General features: G+C 40.4%; 1 protein-coding gene across 4 annotated transcripts in view; it reads left to right on the forward strand.

The window, feature by feature from the left end:
- The window catches only part of LOC128100409 (cyclin-dependent kinase-like 5), a 182611-nt gene extending 169881 nt beyond the window's left edge, over positions 1 to 12730 (forward strand). For 3 of the 4 annotated variants that reach the window (XM_052722580.1, XM_052722651.1, XM_052722739.1), the window contains 4 exons: positions 3645 to 3744; positions 7849 to 7971; positions 9183 to 9302; positions 12330 to 12730. In XM_052722580.1, the coding sequence (XP_052578540.1) occupies positions 3645 to 3744; positions 7849 to 7971; positions 9183 to 9302; positions 12330 to 12716 (730 nt within the window). In that variant the 3' untranslated portion in view covers positions 12717 to 12730. The remainder of the gene's footprint in view (positions 1 to 3644; positions 3745 to 7848; positions 7972 to 9182; positions 9303 to 12329) is intronic. The other variant, XM_052722824.1, reaches the window with a different exon arrangement.
- Positions 12731 to 17296: the final 4566 nt, after the last annotated feature.

A 17296-nucleotide genomic window follows, 5' to 3' on the forward strand; every position in this document is an offset into this window, starting at 1 on the left:
CAGTCTGTCTGATTTTCCTGTGTCCCACAAGAACTGACCACTTTAGTTACTGCCAGGGGAGGGGATGAGGCAGGGGAAGTGACAGAGCGATGCTCCCCACCTCTTCCACTCCCTGTCTATGCTGCTCCCAGAGGGATTATACAGAAGTCCAGAGGCCCTGCTGTCTCATCCCCTCTGCTCTGCACCATGAGTCTAGGAGCGGTTTGAGTGAGAGGTCAGCTCCTTGATCGCTTTCTCTCTATCTCTAATACCTAATACAATGCTCAGTAAATGGTGATCAACTTTAATTCCTCCCTTCCTTGATTGCAGTGAGTCTTTGAACTTCCCTCCTTTGTCTTGACTCCTTTAATGGGAATAGTTCTTGGACTAGATGACATAGGAGTCACAGTTTTGTGTAAGACCCTGCCTTTTCATCCTTCATCGTGTGTCCTCCCTCCACCCCATAGCCGTACTATTTTGATCAGAGCTACTACCCAAGGGGATGAGCTAGGTGACTGGATACATAACTCTTCTCAAAGCTCCCATCTCTGAAATTCGTGTGACACCCAAAGCTGCCCACTGTACTGGGTGAAATTAGAGAGGCCCCAAATCCAGACAGGGCAGTAGTTGCCACACTCTTGCCTGGTTGGCTCAGTGCTGCTTGTGCGAGGCTCTTTCTTCCTTTGTGTGCCACACAGCCTTCCAAGTGCCTGTGTTCCCCATAGCTGCTCTCCCTTTCTCTTCCTCGCTCAGGCTTTTTGCTTTGGGTTTTCTGTGTATGCTTCTGTGCAGTTCTGCTTTGTTCTTTGTGTCTCCCCTTCTTTGCTCAGGCTTAATTTCTTCTGTCCCTTGTGATGCAGACATACTCAGGCTCCAGTCCTAACTTTCATCTTGTTCAAGGGTAATGTATTTCCCTTTTTCTTTTGGCCCCTAGAATCTTTTCCTGCTTACCTCTCAGTCCTACCACTTGGTCTGCTTCAGTTTGAAAATGTTTAACTCAGTTCTCCTGCCCCACCTGGACTGTAGTTTATTCAGTGCCTTAAAGACCCTGGGGATGGTCTTTGATCCATCTTCTCTTTCCCAGAACCAACTCTGCAATGCCAAAGTGCAAGTTCTGAACTGTTTTCCTGCCCCCTTCCTCTTCCTCCCCTCGACTTCTCCAGCCTCTCACTTGCATATTATTCTCTACTTCATCCTGGCTAGACTTTTTATCTTCCCAGGGAGAATTCTACTTCCTCCTAGGAGTGGCATCTCCAGCCTTCTTTCCGTTCCTGCTAGCACTAAAATTCTGCCCTGATGCCAGTTTGCCCCCTGAGATTGCGTTCATGAAGAGAGTGTTTTCCCCAACCACACACCAACTGCATCCAGAGAACTTGTAACTTTCCATCATCCCATTCGCACCCATGCAACCACATCTAAAGCTTCTAGCTTTCTAAGTGATAAATGCACTGTTCTGAGTTCCCAAATTTGTTACAGTATGGCTGGATTGAATCACAGAACTTGTGCTTCAGAACTTGGAACTTATTTAGTGGTGCTTACAATTATAAGTTCTAATGGATTTCCAGAACACCTGGGGTGCTCCTGGGTGCCAGGATTACAGGTGTGTGCCATCATGTCTGGTTTTTGTGGTTCTGGGGTCAAAAACAGGGCTTTGTGCATGCTAGGTGCACATTCCACTAACTGAGCTACATCAGCACCAATTGAGCTATGTTCCCAACCCTGAAATAGTCTGTGCTATATAACACTTTGTTGATGTATTTGTTCTCAGAAATTAAAAAAGAATATCAATAATTTTATTACATAGATAGAGCTTTGAAGGGTTTTAGGGGGGTCTTTTTTGAGAAGGGGGAATCTCGCTTTGTTACCTACTGTTCTCAAGCACATGCACTAAAGTGCTCCCACCTGAGTCATAGTTAGGAATACAAGTATATGCCATAAGGCCGAGCCTATTTTTGTCCCCCAGTGCTTGCAATGGAACCCAGGGTCTTGTGAATGTTGTGCAAATGCCCTTCCACTGAGCCACATCTCCAGCCAAGATGTTTATTGTAATTTCTTCCTACATTTTAAAAAGTGCGTTTAAGGGCTGAAGGGATGGCTCAGGAGTTAAGAGCACTCATTGTCCCTGCAAAGGATCCAGGTTTGGTTCCCAGTGCAAATGGTGACTCACAACCATCCATAACCCCAGTTCCAAGGAATCTCCTACCCTCTTCTGACCTCTGTGGGCTCCAGGCACACAGTAGTACACATACATACAGACAGAATAAACACTCGAACAATACATCTTTAAAAATTAAATAAACAAATAATATTGAAAGTGAATTTGTATAACCTATATTGTCATGTAGTTGGACTTATCTGATGTAGAAAGCTTGAAATCATTATTTTTGCTTAATATTTTAGTTTAAATATTCTTTCATGTCAGTGGATATTCTTTGAAGATGTGATTTATTTTTAATAGCTTCATTGTGTTTTCTGCCATGCAACCAGTAATGGTTTATTTAGAAGTTTTCTGGCTTACATATTTTAATAAAATAAGCTGGGTGCTGCTTTGCTCATATTTTCTTAGATATTATAATCACTTCATCACTGTTAGGTATTCTGAAACCATGAATATAAATTAACTGTCACTTTTAACGATTCTACCATTCTTACTTTTAGGGAATATGTAAAGGTGTTTTTTTCAAGAATAATACCAGTTGATTTGCTTTTTAAAGAGTGTAAGCCAAAAGCCAGGATGTTCTCTGCCTCCACACAAACACATCCCACTCTACCACTGCCCCTTTTTTTCTCCTTTTTCTTTTTCCTTCTCTTTTAGGATTTTTTTTTTTTGAAAAGTGGGTTTTTGTTTCAGGGTCAGTCCTGGTAGATAGCCTGACTGGCCCTCAACTCACTCTCTCCATGTCAGCCTCCTGAGTGCTGGGATTGCAGGCATATGCCACCACACCTGCCTTGCTTCCTATTTTGAATATCTTCTATTTTTATTAAAATACCTAGTGCTATCTGTGGTACCAATCTTAACATCAGTATTTTCAGGTAGACGGGTTCTCCCCCACCCCCAACATACTGTGTTAGAGCATTCATTGTGTCTACATTTTTTTCCTTGAGTACTTTTTTTTGTTTAGGTGTAATAGATTAAAGGTTTAATAAATAAATAGGAATTTTCCAGTTTGGGGCAAATTTTGCTTCTGTTTATAATGTTTCTATAGCAGCATTGATTTTTTTGTCTTTAGTGACTTGGCAAGCTACTAATAATAAACTTGTTGAGCTTGTTTTTAAAAGGTAAATAAAAAACTGAAGGTTTTGAAAATGTTTCTGTTCTTTCCTTTGGAGGGTTACAGAGAGGCATTCTCTAAGCCATGCATTTTACTGAATCTCTAATTCAGAGACTAACAACACCAGGAAAATGGTCCCATAATGCAGTTACAGACCATTTGTAATAATGCTCAAATTGCTAGTGTGATCAAGCCTGTGCTAAAGAACAGCCATTCCCCATGCTGATTAGACTTGGTTCCTCCTGTGCCTTTCAGAGGACCTTTACCTGTGGGCTTGATTTTTCATGGCTGATTGAATCTGGTATCACACATTTTCAGCCTTCATTATGTTTGTCACACAGTGGCAAGAGAATGATTCAAAGATTCATATGATAAAAATGTCTTCTCATTTAGGAAAAGCCCTGAAAATATTAGTCATTCTGATCAACTCAAAGAAAAGGAGAAGCAAGGTTTTTTCAGGTCAATGAAAAAGAAAAAGAAGAAATCTCAAACAGTAAGTACATGACTCATTTCTATATATGACCTCAGTTTCTGTATTATTCTGTGGGTACATTGTATACTCTGCATGGAACAAATGGACTTAATTTCTTAATGTGAATATGTTGTAGCTACCTCTTTCTGAAGTCTTACACTACTGTCCTTTCCAAAAGCCTTTTCTAGATTCAGCAGACTCTCAAGGAGTAGAAGAAATTTAATTTGGATGAGAAAATGCTTCAAGCCTCTCTCAATAAACTACTTATCCATGTGACTTTAGATTCCTGTAAAAACTATGGAGACGTGAGATTTGTTTCTCTCTGGGAGCATAAAGATATGCAAAAACTTAGGAAATGATTTTAGTTTACATCTAAATTGTGAAATTCATAAGTAACCATCATCCCTTATCCTTCCCTGACTTCTGGACTGTCTAGTCACAGAGAAACAATTTCATCTTACATTTCAGCGCTTGCTTTAGTAAGAAAATGAATTTCACTTATGAGGGCATTGGAGACAGGCTGCACCTGAGACCCGAGGAGCTCTGCATCTGCACAATGGGCCAGCTCCACTTGACTGTACTCCCCAGTGTGTGGAACCACATAAGCAAAAAGGCTCAGCTAGCTAGTAACAAGAGAAAGTGGGCAGGAGGAACAGGCCTCCAGGAGAGCAGTAGGGGCAGTTCACACAAAAGAAACCTGCTTCCCTTCATGTTATGGTACCCTCACAACTAAGTGACATTGAGTTAGCCATTTTCAGTGGTTTGGGTTTGGGTCTCAGCTTTACTTCACACAAGATCTACTCTCATTCATTTAAGAAGAAAATTGCCTAACCAGAATGACCTGTTCACATAAGCTTCATTGACTTTGTCTATAAGATTAGTAGGTGCTTCTGAGGCCCTTCATGCCATCGTGAAAATTAGAAGTTATAGCTTAGTGGTGACTAAAGATGTCTTCTTTAGTTAACAGTAGGAAAGTATGTAACTCATAGTAAGGAGATTTGTCTCAGATGTTTAAAAGATGTTAAAAGTTTTGTTTGTCTGTTTGTTTTTATTACAAGTGTTTGGCCCTTTTGCCTGCATATGTGTTTGTTCACTATTTGTGTGCCTGGTGCCCATGGAAACCAGAAGAGGGCATTGGGTTCTCTGTAATTAAAGTTAGAGACCTTTGTGAACTGCCAAATAGGTTCTAGAACTCAAAGCTAGGTCTTCTGGAAGAGCAGCCAAGACCTCTTAAAAGCTGAGCTCTCTCCATCCCCTAAAAGTATTTTTAAGGCCCATTTACATCTAGACCTTGGTAAAACATTCTTTCACTTGCTTGTTAAATGTAAGTATTTCATTCAAAATAAATGACTTCAAGCCAGGAGTGGGCTTGGGGCATGATATTTCAAGTCTTTAATCCCAGCATTCAGGAAGCATAAGGAGGCAGATCTCTTGAGAGTTCATGACCAGCCTGGTCTGCATAGTGAGTTTCAGGGTAGCCAGAGCTACATAGTAAAACCATGTCTCAAACCACCAGCAGCAGCAGCAGCAGCAGATTTCATTATAGAAAAAAAATGTGAAAAAAGAAAACATCATTCTAAATCTTGCCCAAATCTACCACAAATAATATTAGGATTTTAGTATTTCCCCATAGCTTTTTAGTGTATGTATACATTTAGGATATGTATGTATACGTATATATACATATCCTAAATCTAGCTTACTAGTAGAAGAGCTGAGCCAGGCAAGTGGTAACCTGTCCAAAGTCACACAATGAGATGTAAGGACTAAACAATACAATATTTTACTAAAGCAAGGAAAGGGGTGTGTGTGTGTGTGTGTGTGTGTGTGTGTGTGTGTGTGTGTGTGTTTTACCTCTTTGTTTTAATGGTTACATGGTATTTCTGAAATGTTCATGGGGGTAGAAAAGGGTACTTATATCTCTTACTGAAACTTGCCTAGATTGAAATGTCAAATCAAAATGCCACTCAACTACATTTGTTGCTGAAACTGGGTAAAGAAATGAAGAAATAGGCTTGAATTTGCTTCAGGATGCTTAAAATGTTTTAAGTGCTAAAAACATTTAAACTCTGCCCATTGTCTATAGAACATATTATCTATCCTAAGCATTACCCTTCAGACACTTTTTCCTGGTCACTGCTGTAAATTTTGTGAGTTTTTGTTAACTACATGCTTACAGTCCTGTGATACGATTAAGTTGTAGAAAATAGTAAGGATAGAAGAATTGAGGCTGTCTTGTATATATATTTAGATTTTAATGGTTGTCTGCCTTAGACCAACGTTAAACCTAAAGCCCTTGCCTGACTGTGGCTAAGCAAAGTATATACATCTTGCCTAACTTGATTATTTAGGATTTGGTTCAAATTTTAGATATTTAAATAGTTAAATAAATTAGGGTAATAGAAAAATTCTTATTCTCTAGCATCCTCTCCACTTAACCTTTTTCTTAAATATTTACACTAACTGCAGAATAGCTGTCCACAGATCATAATACCTTAAATTTTCCAAACCTCTCCATTTTTTAATTAAGAAACACCGTAAGGGCTTTGGAGTCTATAGAGTCAGATTTTCAAAGAGCACTACATACAGAATGCCAGACCTCAAGCACTGAGGCCTAGCATTAAATTAACTCTGCTTCCTTTGAATGAGCATTCAATTGTAACTAAGGGGAACTTGCTTTTACTTTCCAAAGGTTAGTAACAAGAAAACTAAGTTGAGCAAACCAAAACATTGAAGGCATTGGAACTTTTACATAAGATTCCAAGAAATTGAAATCTGATGCCACTCATCCTAAATTCAGGTGTATCCTAAATCTAGTTTACTAGTATAGGAGCTGAGCCAGGCAAGAGGTGACCTGTCCAAAGTCACCCAATGAGAGGTAAGGAGTAAAACTGGCTTCCCCTGTGAAAGGTCTCTGAGAGCTCCCTGCTGGCCTTCTTGGCAGTCCAAGTTAAAGTCCTATACAGGGTTAGTGTCATTAACGCAGGAAAACGCAGACATTGACCCGGACGCCTTCATACCCACACCACTGAGAAGATGATCCGACTGCATTGCTATCCATTTTTGTTCTCTGACAATCGAGGCAGCCGAAAGAGAGAAAAGAGGTGCCCAAACGAATTCTGTGTTGTAAAGCTGCCTGCTTTGACTCAAGGAAGTCTGGATGGAAACTGCCTTGGGGAATCTGGCTTCAGTTGTGTATCCAGGGAGTTACATAAGCCCTCAGAGCATATGGTGACTTTGCCAACTTGGTAATTGTATCTTATTTAGTATTGCAACTTGAAATGATACTTCAGTTTAAAGTTTGAACTTTTAAAAGGATTTATTGTATGTGTGTGCATGATATTGGGGAGGAGGGTGCAAAGGAGCCACATTATATAAAGGTCAGAGGACAATTTTGTAGAGTTGGTTCTCTCTTTTGACCTTTATGTGGGTTCTGGGAATCAAACTCAGGTTGCTAAGTGCCCCACTGATCCATCTTACCAGTCCTGAAGATTAAACTTTTGTCTCTTTGCTGGAAAACCAGAATTCGAAATTGTGCCAGATGTTTTAAGTGAGGTATATATTTCTAACAGTGTAGAATACGGCTACTTAATTAACCTTAGTATCCCACAACAGTGGTAATCCCCTTCCACGTGATATTTACTGCCTCAAAATAAGTGACCAAGCAGTTCAGAATGACTTCAAGTATATTTTCTTGTATAATAACCTAGCCATATGGTAGAATCTCTTAGTTACTGAAGTCCTAACAATTAGAAAATGACTGAAGTTCATCACTAACTCATTAAACACAATTCTTCATAATAGTCTTATTTTTTATAATAAATACATTTTTAAGTAAGCATAATATAAGCAGATGCCCAAAGGTCTCCAGGCATTCCTGGACTATTGCTCAAAACCATGGTATAGGCTGTGAAAATTTTGTGCTTGCCTAAACTTACATTATTGTTTCCAGTTGAAAAATAACAAGTAATCTCTCTAGATGCATAGCACAGAGATTCTTTCCATGGGTGTTAATATTTAATCATTTGCGGACCACCAAGGGCTAGTAGTTTCAACTAAAGCACCTATTTATTTTACTTACTTTTTTTCTTTTTTCAATTAGCTCATTTGTATCTTATATTACAGACAGACTCTACCAACGGGGAGAATCCAAGCATCAAGAAATCCCTCTTTCCTCTTTTTAATTCAAAGAATCATTTAAAGCATAGTTCTTCTTTGAAAAAGCTTCCTGTAGTCACTCCACCCATGGTACCCGTTTTTACATATAGTAGCCCTGAAAACTGCTCCAGTAAACTTGTTTTACTGATGACATCAGCATGTCTTATTTTCATGGGGTCATATTCTCTTTGTGCTAGTTAAGTGCCTGAGCCAGTTCCATAAATTCACTGGGATATATGGATATATATAATACATATATTTGATATCTATTATATATCTATATCTAGTCTGGGTTTTCTGCATCAGTTAAAGATGCCAAAGCATTTAAGCCTACTAAACAAACTAGTAAGGCTGGTTTGAATGAACTGATTAGCCAGTTGTTGGCCGACAGCCTCCATGAAGTCCTTTAATTCCTATAAAGAATCTGATTAACATTTACAGTCAGCAAGTGTCTTTGCTGTTGGCTCACCACACGAGCTTTCTTACCATTGGGTTGGCAGTTGTTTCTTTGAAACCAAGTTCAAACTGACCAAATTATTTGCGCTAGCAGGCTCCATGAAAAAAGCAGCTTGTACTAGTTGATAACTTGCTCTTTCCTTCCCTGCCTCTAGCTTTTGCTGGTCACTAGGTGTAAAGCCATGGCTTTTGCTTGGCATTTGCCACAACACTCCTTTGTCCACCAAAGTCATTGAATAGACCAATTGCATTCATTCGGAATTTGTGGCATAAATTTCTAGCACTTTCTGAGTGTACAATGCCAGACCCAGATTTACTGGGCAGTTTGGGGCTATGATTCAAACCATACCTCCCCACTTCTCTCTCCCTGAAAGCCCCCTAGACTTGTTTGACAACATCAAATGCAGAGTTTGCATCATATTCCCAGCATGAACATTTTTTTTATTGAACTGGTTCATAACCTAACTACAGTATGGAATGAGGATACAACAGCAGTTCCTGGTCCAGTCCACTTTAACTGCTCTCTCTTACAGCTTACTGAAACTAACAGCATGGGAATGCTTTAAGGGATAAGGTTTTAACCAAGCTGCATGACATCTGCCAATTTTTCCTAATGCAGGGAAAATTATTAAGAAGGCAGCAGAACTTAACTAGCACCACTTGCATCATGGACATTTGGAGAATTTTGGTTTACTTACTGGGTCTTTTTGGTTTTTTCCTCCCTCTTTTGAATTTTGGTTTAGTTCAATTTACTTTTCGGTTTGGGTCTCCTCTTGGGTGTTGTTGTATATCTTAATTAGGGTTATTGGTATGCTTGTTGAGTCCTTCTCCATCTTTCCCTCTAGGTACCCAATACTGATGGTCCCGACCTTCTGACTTTACAGAAAGCCATTCATTCTTCTAGCACTGCAAGCAGCAGACCAAAGGAGTGGCGACCTGAGAAGCTCTCAGATCTACAGACCCAGGTGAGTTCTGCTTACCGATTTTCATGCTACGGTGTGTCCTGGGATGGGAGGGCAAAGAAGAAAAATTATAGCCTCCCCCAAATAGACCCTAATGAGTAGCCTTGATGCATTTTAGAAGTCAGGATGAATCCTGTCAGTGGTTCCTTTCCCACTGGGCACAGCTAGTTCCCACTATCCTTTATCTAGCTGTGGAGGGCAGTGGGGCAATGTAGAGAGATGAAGAAGAAATAGTCCTAGCCCACAAATAGGCTGCAGCTCAGGAGACAAAGATTCATGAAGATCTTAGTAAAAAGTAAGGTATGTTATGAATTATTGGGGATGATAAACCGAGGTCATGAGAGGATTAACCTTAAAGATGCTAGCATATAAGTTGGGCCTTGAAAACCAGATACTAGAAGCATTCTTGAAAGAATAGTTTAACTTCTGAAATCCAAACTGTTTTTCTATAAAGACACCCAAACACTTATATTAGGAATTACATATTACATAGTAACATAGGATTATAATTCCTTGCCATAATGGGGAACTTTAATGTTTTTTCAAATAACTAATGTATCAATTTTAAACAGTTATTCTAATTAGAAATGTTTCAGTATTGGATCCCTTCAATATTCTGTAATAAACATGATGACATAATCTACCATGTTTATTTTACCCAAACTTGAGGTATTTAGAAGCAGAGGCTCTACTTTTTATAGGCTTTGTGTTCTATTCTTTCATTCTTAAGAAAACATTTCAGCTGTTAGTCCAGGTTGGCCTGCAGTTTGCTGTGTAACTCAGACTGTCCTGGAACTAACAGTCCTACTGGCTTCCCATTCCACCTGTAGGGTTATAGATCTGACATGTTTCACTGTAGTCTGTTACTTGGAGCTGTAACAGAAGTTCCCCAGAACTGCCATTCTCTTTGCCTGGCCATTTATGTCTTTTACTTAGAGCATGGTCTATTCTGACAGTTAAGGGGGCATAGAGAGTCAGATATCCTAATTTTTTGTTCAAAAAAATTATTCAAACTGAGAACTTCACATCTCCAGCTGATTCTGGATTATTATGATTGTTTGATAAGTTTATAAAATTCACTAGGAGAGACTCATTTCATCCTTTTAATAAAAAAGAAAAAGTAGTCAGGGATGCTGCCACACACCGTAGTCTCAGCACTTGGGAGTTGGAGACAGGAGTATGAACAGTTTGGGAGTATCCTGGGCTGTGTACAGAGATCCAGGCCAGCCTGAGCTACATAAAGGCATAGAGCAAAGAGGATCAAGAGTTGGAGGCTACCCTGGGCAACATAAAAGAGATGATTGTAGAGAAAGAGCCCTTTTGAGTATCTCTGGCGTGTAGAATATTCTGCCACCTCCTGTGGGGACCTCACAGCTTTCTTGGAAAAACATTGGAGGATTCTTGGAGGGTGCATCTCTAGAAGCTGTTTCTCCTTGAGTTGATTCTCAATTCATTTACCTTGGTTGTTAGCACCCTGTTTCTTTAAATCTTGCAGTTTTCCTAGAGATCATCAGTGTTATTCAAAGTTGACTGATAGCTAAAATGCATGTGGCTTATACTACCGTGGCACTCAGGATAAAAGTACTCTGAGGTTTACTAGCTAGAGGTGCTTCAACAGCAAGTTGGTTGGTTTGTTTATGTGTGTGTGTGTGTGTGTGTGTGTGTGTGTGTGTGTGTGTGTGTGTGTGTGTCTGTGGTGTTTTTTGTTTGTTTGTTTTGTTTTGTTTTTCAGAGAATCTTGAGAAGTTACTCAAACTGTCCTCAAACTTGTGATTCTCTTCTCTCACCTTCCCAAGTATCTATCTGGGATTGCAATCATATGCTACCATACCTGGCTTTCTATGCCTTTTCTGGTAGTGACTCTCCTGCACCTCGTGCTAAAGGTAGAAGAAAAGGAGAAAGAGTTGCCTTTCACAATTGAGAAACTTAAGGCTTAGGACTTACCTGAAAATAGTTGGCCAGTGAGGGGCTGGTCTCATCTAAGACCTGGCCTTCTACTTTCACACCAGTAGCCCTCCACAGTGCTGTACCCTGTAGAGCCTTTGACCAGCAGCCATTCTGCAGGCAGGAAGTCCATTAGCCAGTTTTTCTGTGAGCAGTTGAAATAAATGCTTTGTATTTTTAGTGTCCAAACTATACCCATTCCCACCTCAAAAAGATGGAAATGAAAAAGTAAAAGTACAGCATAGAATGTAAAGATGTAGTATCAAGAGAAAAGGAACATTAAACAAATAAGAAAGAAGTGCTATTTTTAACTCGTTTCAAGCTACCTGAAACACTGCATTTTCCCAGCTTCTCTTGCAGCTAAATATGGTTATATGCCCAAGTTCTATCAAGTTTGTATTAATTACTTTTCCCATTGCTGTGACAAAATACCTTCATAGGTTGAGGGTACAGTCCATCACAGTAGGGAAGGCATGACAGCAGGTCACATTGTATCCACAGTCAGGAAAAAAGAGTCATGAATACCAGTGTTCTGCCTACTTTCTCCTTTTATTCAATCAAGGCCACCAGCCCATGGAATGGTGCCACCCACATTCTGGGTGGATCTTCCCACCTTAGTTAAATCTCTTTGGAAACACCTTCACAGACACACCCAGAGGTGTATTTCCACAGGGATTCTAAATCCAGTCAGTTGACAATTAAGATTAATCCTAACACCGGTGAACTATAAATGGAAGACTTATTTGGGAAGTCTTCTGAAAAAGGAGAGGCATATCTCTTATTGCTTCTCCTTTCTGGGTAAAGACAGGATGCAGCCAGATCAAAGGAGCCCTGACTTTCATGTGCTACCTTTGAGTGACTCTAGTTATTTTCTCTTGATTTCTAGACCTTCATTTCAAAGGCAGTGACTAAAATCTTGTTTGAGGAAACCCAGAGACCAGGTAGAGCTGGACTTGCCCCTCCAGCCACATGTTCTCCCTTCCCAGCTCTGTTTAGTTATCTTATCTTGAACCTGAGCTCCATGTCCTCACAGCTCCCTCGCTTACTCTAAATGAAATCTTGTCTGCACCTTAATCTTTTTTTCAGAGCCAACCACTAAAATCCCTTCGCAAGCTGTTGCATCTCTCTTCATCCACCAATCACCCGGCTTCTTCAGATCCTCGTTTCCAGCCCTTAACAGCTCAACAAACCAAAAATTCCTTCTCAGAAATTCGGATTCACCCCCTGAGCCAGGCTTCTGGTGGGAGCAGCAACATCCGGCAGGAGCCTACACCAAAGGGCAGGCCAGCCCTTCAGCTGCCAGGTCAGATGGATCCTGGATGGCACGTGTCCTCTGTGACCAGGAGTGCCACAGAGGGGCCTTCCTATTCTGAACAGCTGGGTGCCAAGAGTGGGCCAAACGGGCACCCTTATAACAGAACAAATCGCTCACGAATGCCAAATCTGAATGATTTAAAAGAGACAGCCTTGTAATTTATGCTGGCATGGGGGGGTGGGGGTGGGGGGGAGACAAGACAGTCGGGAGGGGAGGGTTCAGGGTGGGCTGGGAAATGGGCTGGGCCAGGGTAGTAAGCCAGTATTTTCAGCTTTATGAAGGTGTGTGCAATATTGTGTGTGGAGGGTGCCATTTGGCTCCTCGCAGCCACAAATGCTAGTCAGGGATCTTAGAGCCTCGGGAGTTCCTTAGGGATCACCACTCCCCACAGGTCTTGTGTGAGAATGGATAGAGTGTGCCATTGAGGAAGAAGAACTTCTTGCCAGTTTCTCCCCGTTACATTCCAGCTTTAGTGCAATCTCTGTTGAACTTGGGGTAGCCAGGGTATGTATGTCCTGGCTGTGAGGGATAGAAAATTCATGTTGACCGATGCCCTTCCCACATATTTTTTTCTGACTAGACTAAATGTGGGGTTTATTGTAATCTAGGAGTATCCCTTTGAAGGGTTAGCAGATGAACTGTATGTCTTAAATTGTTTTCTAAGCTTCCATATTTGATAGGATTTGTAACATTTATTTATAATTAATATTGTACTGTTATAATCATACCTTTTATGTTATAATGTAAAGTTATTTTGAGCTGTTTGGAACATTGTGAAGCAGTGGGACAGCTACAGTAGTTTCTATAAAAACTAAACAGTAACATTTATATATTGCATCAGGAGTATTTTATTCTATATATATAAATATATATGGTAAATAACTGTCTGTTTTATAAATATATTCATTTAAAGAAAGTATCATTATGACACTATCTGCCATATTTTTATACATTTGTGATATGAAGTGAGTATTATACTTATAATAAAGGGAGTTGAATTGTGGCTACATGTGACTGTAACAGTATGAACTTTGCTCAACTTTTTGGCCCCAGCAGTAGCCTCTAGACATGATCCTTGGTAGCAGACAAATGCAGCATCTCTTTCCAGGCCCACAGGAGAAGAACGTTAGATAAGCCAGTAAGGATCCCAGCAGGCCTCACTTCTGTCCTCAGACACTTGGCTCTCATTTGTGTCCAGGGACATTAACTTGCACACGAGAGGATAGACAGAAGTGGTGCTCTTGGGTCTTTACAGAGAATGTGCTCTTCCACTTAGCATTAGTGTTAGAGTGTAGACCAAAGATTTGCCAGTGGACATTCCTTGTTGTGAGGTTGTAAGAGGCACCTGTCTGCGGATCTTGCAAACCAGCTCTTTGCTCCTGAATGCTGTCTGCCCTCCTGGAGATTCTTGCTTCCAGGTGGGATATGAGCTACGTGTATGGCATTTCTTCTTCTAAATGCTTTGTTGTTGTTGTTGCTCTTCTAATATATTTAAAAGGCTCCTGAAGCAATTCCAGATGTAGAGAAAATTGCTGTATCCTTTTTTCCTTCCTGGGACTGTCCATTGATAAAAGGTCATCGTGCACACCTATATATACATACACCTCATCCATCAGAACAGGACCTATCCTTCCCTCATTTGATCACTTTCGACTCCCGAGTTAGTATCAAGTATCATCAAGGCCTCTGGCCAGCAAGCATTATACCCACCTGTCTCTGGACCATCTTTGACAAAAATAAACACCTCAACACCATCATCTATCAATAGTCATAGTTTTGAAAGTAGTCTCTTAGCAATAAGACTTTTAGAGATCACTCCCATCCCTCAAAGAGGTAACTTTTCAGTATTTGCTACTTGTTCCAGAATTCTGAGAGTGTCAGTCCCCAAATAAAGTCAGCTGTCACTGAAATATGCTGAGTTACTGTTAACCCTTCCCTGAGATTTTAAGAATCGTAGCGCTGATGATTATGAAGATTATAAAGGTCTTAGATTCTTTGAAGCTTAAATTGTGTGCATATTGCATATTTATATAAATACTATAATGATGTGTATTGATTATATATAGAGGTCATTTTAAGGTGCTTTTATTTAATTTTAATAAGTATAATAGGCACTAAAATGAAACTCAACTGGGTACTATCATGGAAACAATTTGATTCATTTTGCATGCTCTTGAGTTCTTTTCCTATCTCGTTTCTGTTACCAGTTCAGTACTGTCTGGGTAGCTCTGAATTCTGGCTTTTCCCAGGCAACTCTTTGATTACCCAAGTGAGGTAGACCCTCAGCAGTTTTTGCCTGGATATAGTGACACTAAAAATGTGTATATTTAACTCTTCTTTTTCATACTAGATCTGTACCTTGTATCCCCTTCCCCTCCTTCCCCCTGCAAACCAGAAACTACATTTTGTTTCCTCTGGAAAGACTTCTCACTGTGCTGTGTGCTTAGGAACTGTGAGGTCCCATTGCCATGCTGTGGCATTAGTGGCTCGTCATCACCAAGGGGCTGGTTTCCCATGTTGTCATCTTTGCTAACACTGGGATCTCAGATGTTTGCAGAACATTTATATTCATGGTGGTTCTTCAAAGAAGGGCTAGAATAATTGCCTTCTACCTAGAACAAACTAATCCTAACTGATGAAGTCAATACTTACTTTTCCTACATTCCCAGATTTGAGCCAGAAAATAGCTACAATGTTTTCAACTAGTGTTTCTGAGCTAGCTCTTTTATCCTCTTCTTAGCTCTTGTCTGTTCTGACTTTTCCTTGATCCTCAATAAGCTGTAAGTGAATCTACAATCCCGTTTATTCTCTTCCTGCTCACAGATGGGGACAGTAACATTTCCTCTCAGATTGAATGGGTGGGCCCTCTCTTAGCTTTTAACTGTCACTTTCCCCTCTGGTAGGTCATTCATTGGCCTCAAAAAGATGCCATCCGTGGCAGGAAGGAGTTGACTGAAAGTCACAAAACCCCCACATTTTCTTTAGGAGGGGGAATTGATGACATCCATGTTCTGTTACCTGCCCTGACATCCTAAAGGACACACAGGTTGAACTGAAGGCTTATGGAGTACTTAGCATTAGGAAATCACTGCTGATCTTTTGAAAAGAACCTTGGCTCCGCTGTTTTTCTATTTTCTCTTCTCTATCATCCTCTTTTTTCTTCTCTGAAGTTCTAAGTAAACTTTAACTAATCTTTGTTCGGTCTTGACTGAAGTTTAGGACTTTCTCCAGAGCCCCAGACCAGAAGAGAGTGCCCCCTGCCAAGAGGCTCAAGTGAGTTGTCTCTACAGCAGCACTTCTCAGCCAAGGGCAGTTTTGTCCCCCAGGGCACAATTGACAATGTCTGGAGGCATTTGGTTGTCTTGGGCTGCTACCAGCATCTAGTGGGTCTCGCCAAGGATGTTGCTAGACATCCTCCAGAGTGTTCCGGCCCATAAACAGTACCAACATTTAGAAGTCTTGCCCAAGACCAGTCCAGGCAAAGCACTCGGCAGAACCTGCCTCTGGCCCTGGGCTTTCCAGGCTACCTAACTGCAGGAGTGAATTCCTCAACATCATATTCTCTTTAAGAATCCTCTACCGCTGTTCTCAAATCTTTACAACCCTATTGTTCATTTCCATTGTCTTGGACCTGCTAAAAGGTGCATACTTTGGGAGGAAACCAGAGTTACTTTACATATGTTTGAGAACTTAAATTCTAGGTTAGCAGCCTTAGGAAATCTTTCTTAGCCATGAGGCTTATATTTAGAAGCAAGCAACAGCCTGGCAGATTGGCATGATTTTTACCAACTGCTCAAAGGCATCATGGCTTTCAGCTGTGTCTACCGAAAGAAAATGTCTTTGTTTTCTTATTCAAGTCATTTAATAGCTCTTTACAAATATTAGCATATGGCAGACTGATTAGAAGCAAAACTCTTTATTGGTGGTTGTGATGTGGCTATTCTAGAAGTATTGTGCTGTATGCTTTGGTTAAATCTGTTTTAAAACATGCTTTAAGACTCACCATATGCAGTTGTATACTTTAATTCTAAGCAGACCTATGCTGGTCAGTCTCTAGTCATGCTGTGTATTTATAAAAGTATGTTGTGGTTGTAGATTTAGCCAGTTTAGCATGTTCCTAATCAGAAAATTAGTGGACTCCACTAGGAAATGCTATCCCATTTTCCCTTCCCAGTACCTCTTAGTTGATATCATAGTATCCTCACTTAAACTAGTCTTTAGAGTAAATAAGGGAAAAAAGCCATTTATTTTCTTCTAGCCATGTATTGAGAATAACTCATGTGTATAATTTTTTTTCAAAGGCCAGAGGATTACTTTTCCAGTGTATAGAAGGCTTTGTCCATTCTGTTCACCTAGCTCTTGGTGGTGACAGAACTTTTGGCAAGGACAATAAATAGCTCATTGGAAGTCACTGCTGGGGCTCAGCTGAGACTCAGCAAAACTACATCTCTCTTATGCTCAGAACCTATGTTCTGGGTGCCGTTACTTTTGCATCTGGAAGTTCATTACCTACTGCATTAGAGTGGGCCATTGAACTCCACTATGTGGGTGTAAAGATCTATAGATGCCTACTTCTGTGAACTGGGACTGTGGTATGTTTAACTAATCCTTGCCTTCTTCAGTTCGTCACTAATCAAAGTTCATTGAAGCTCATTTATTAAGAAATAACAGTTCTGGTTTCTTGAAAAGCGACTGCAGAAAAGACAGTACAGATGTCACTATTCCCCGGGACCAGACT

Source organism: Peromyscus californicus, unplaced genomic scaffold (genome assembly GCF_007827085.1).
Source record: "Peromyscus californicus insignis strain IS unplaced genomic scaffold, ASM782708v3 Scaffold_10__1_contigs__length_136768540, whole genome shotgun sequence".
NCBI classification, from domain to species: Eukaryota; Metazoa; Chordata; class Mammalia; order Rodentia; family Cricetidae; genus Peromyscus; species Peromyscus californicus.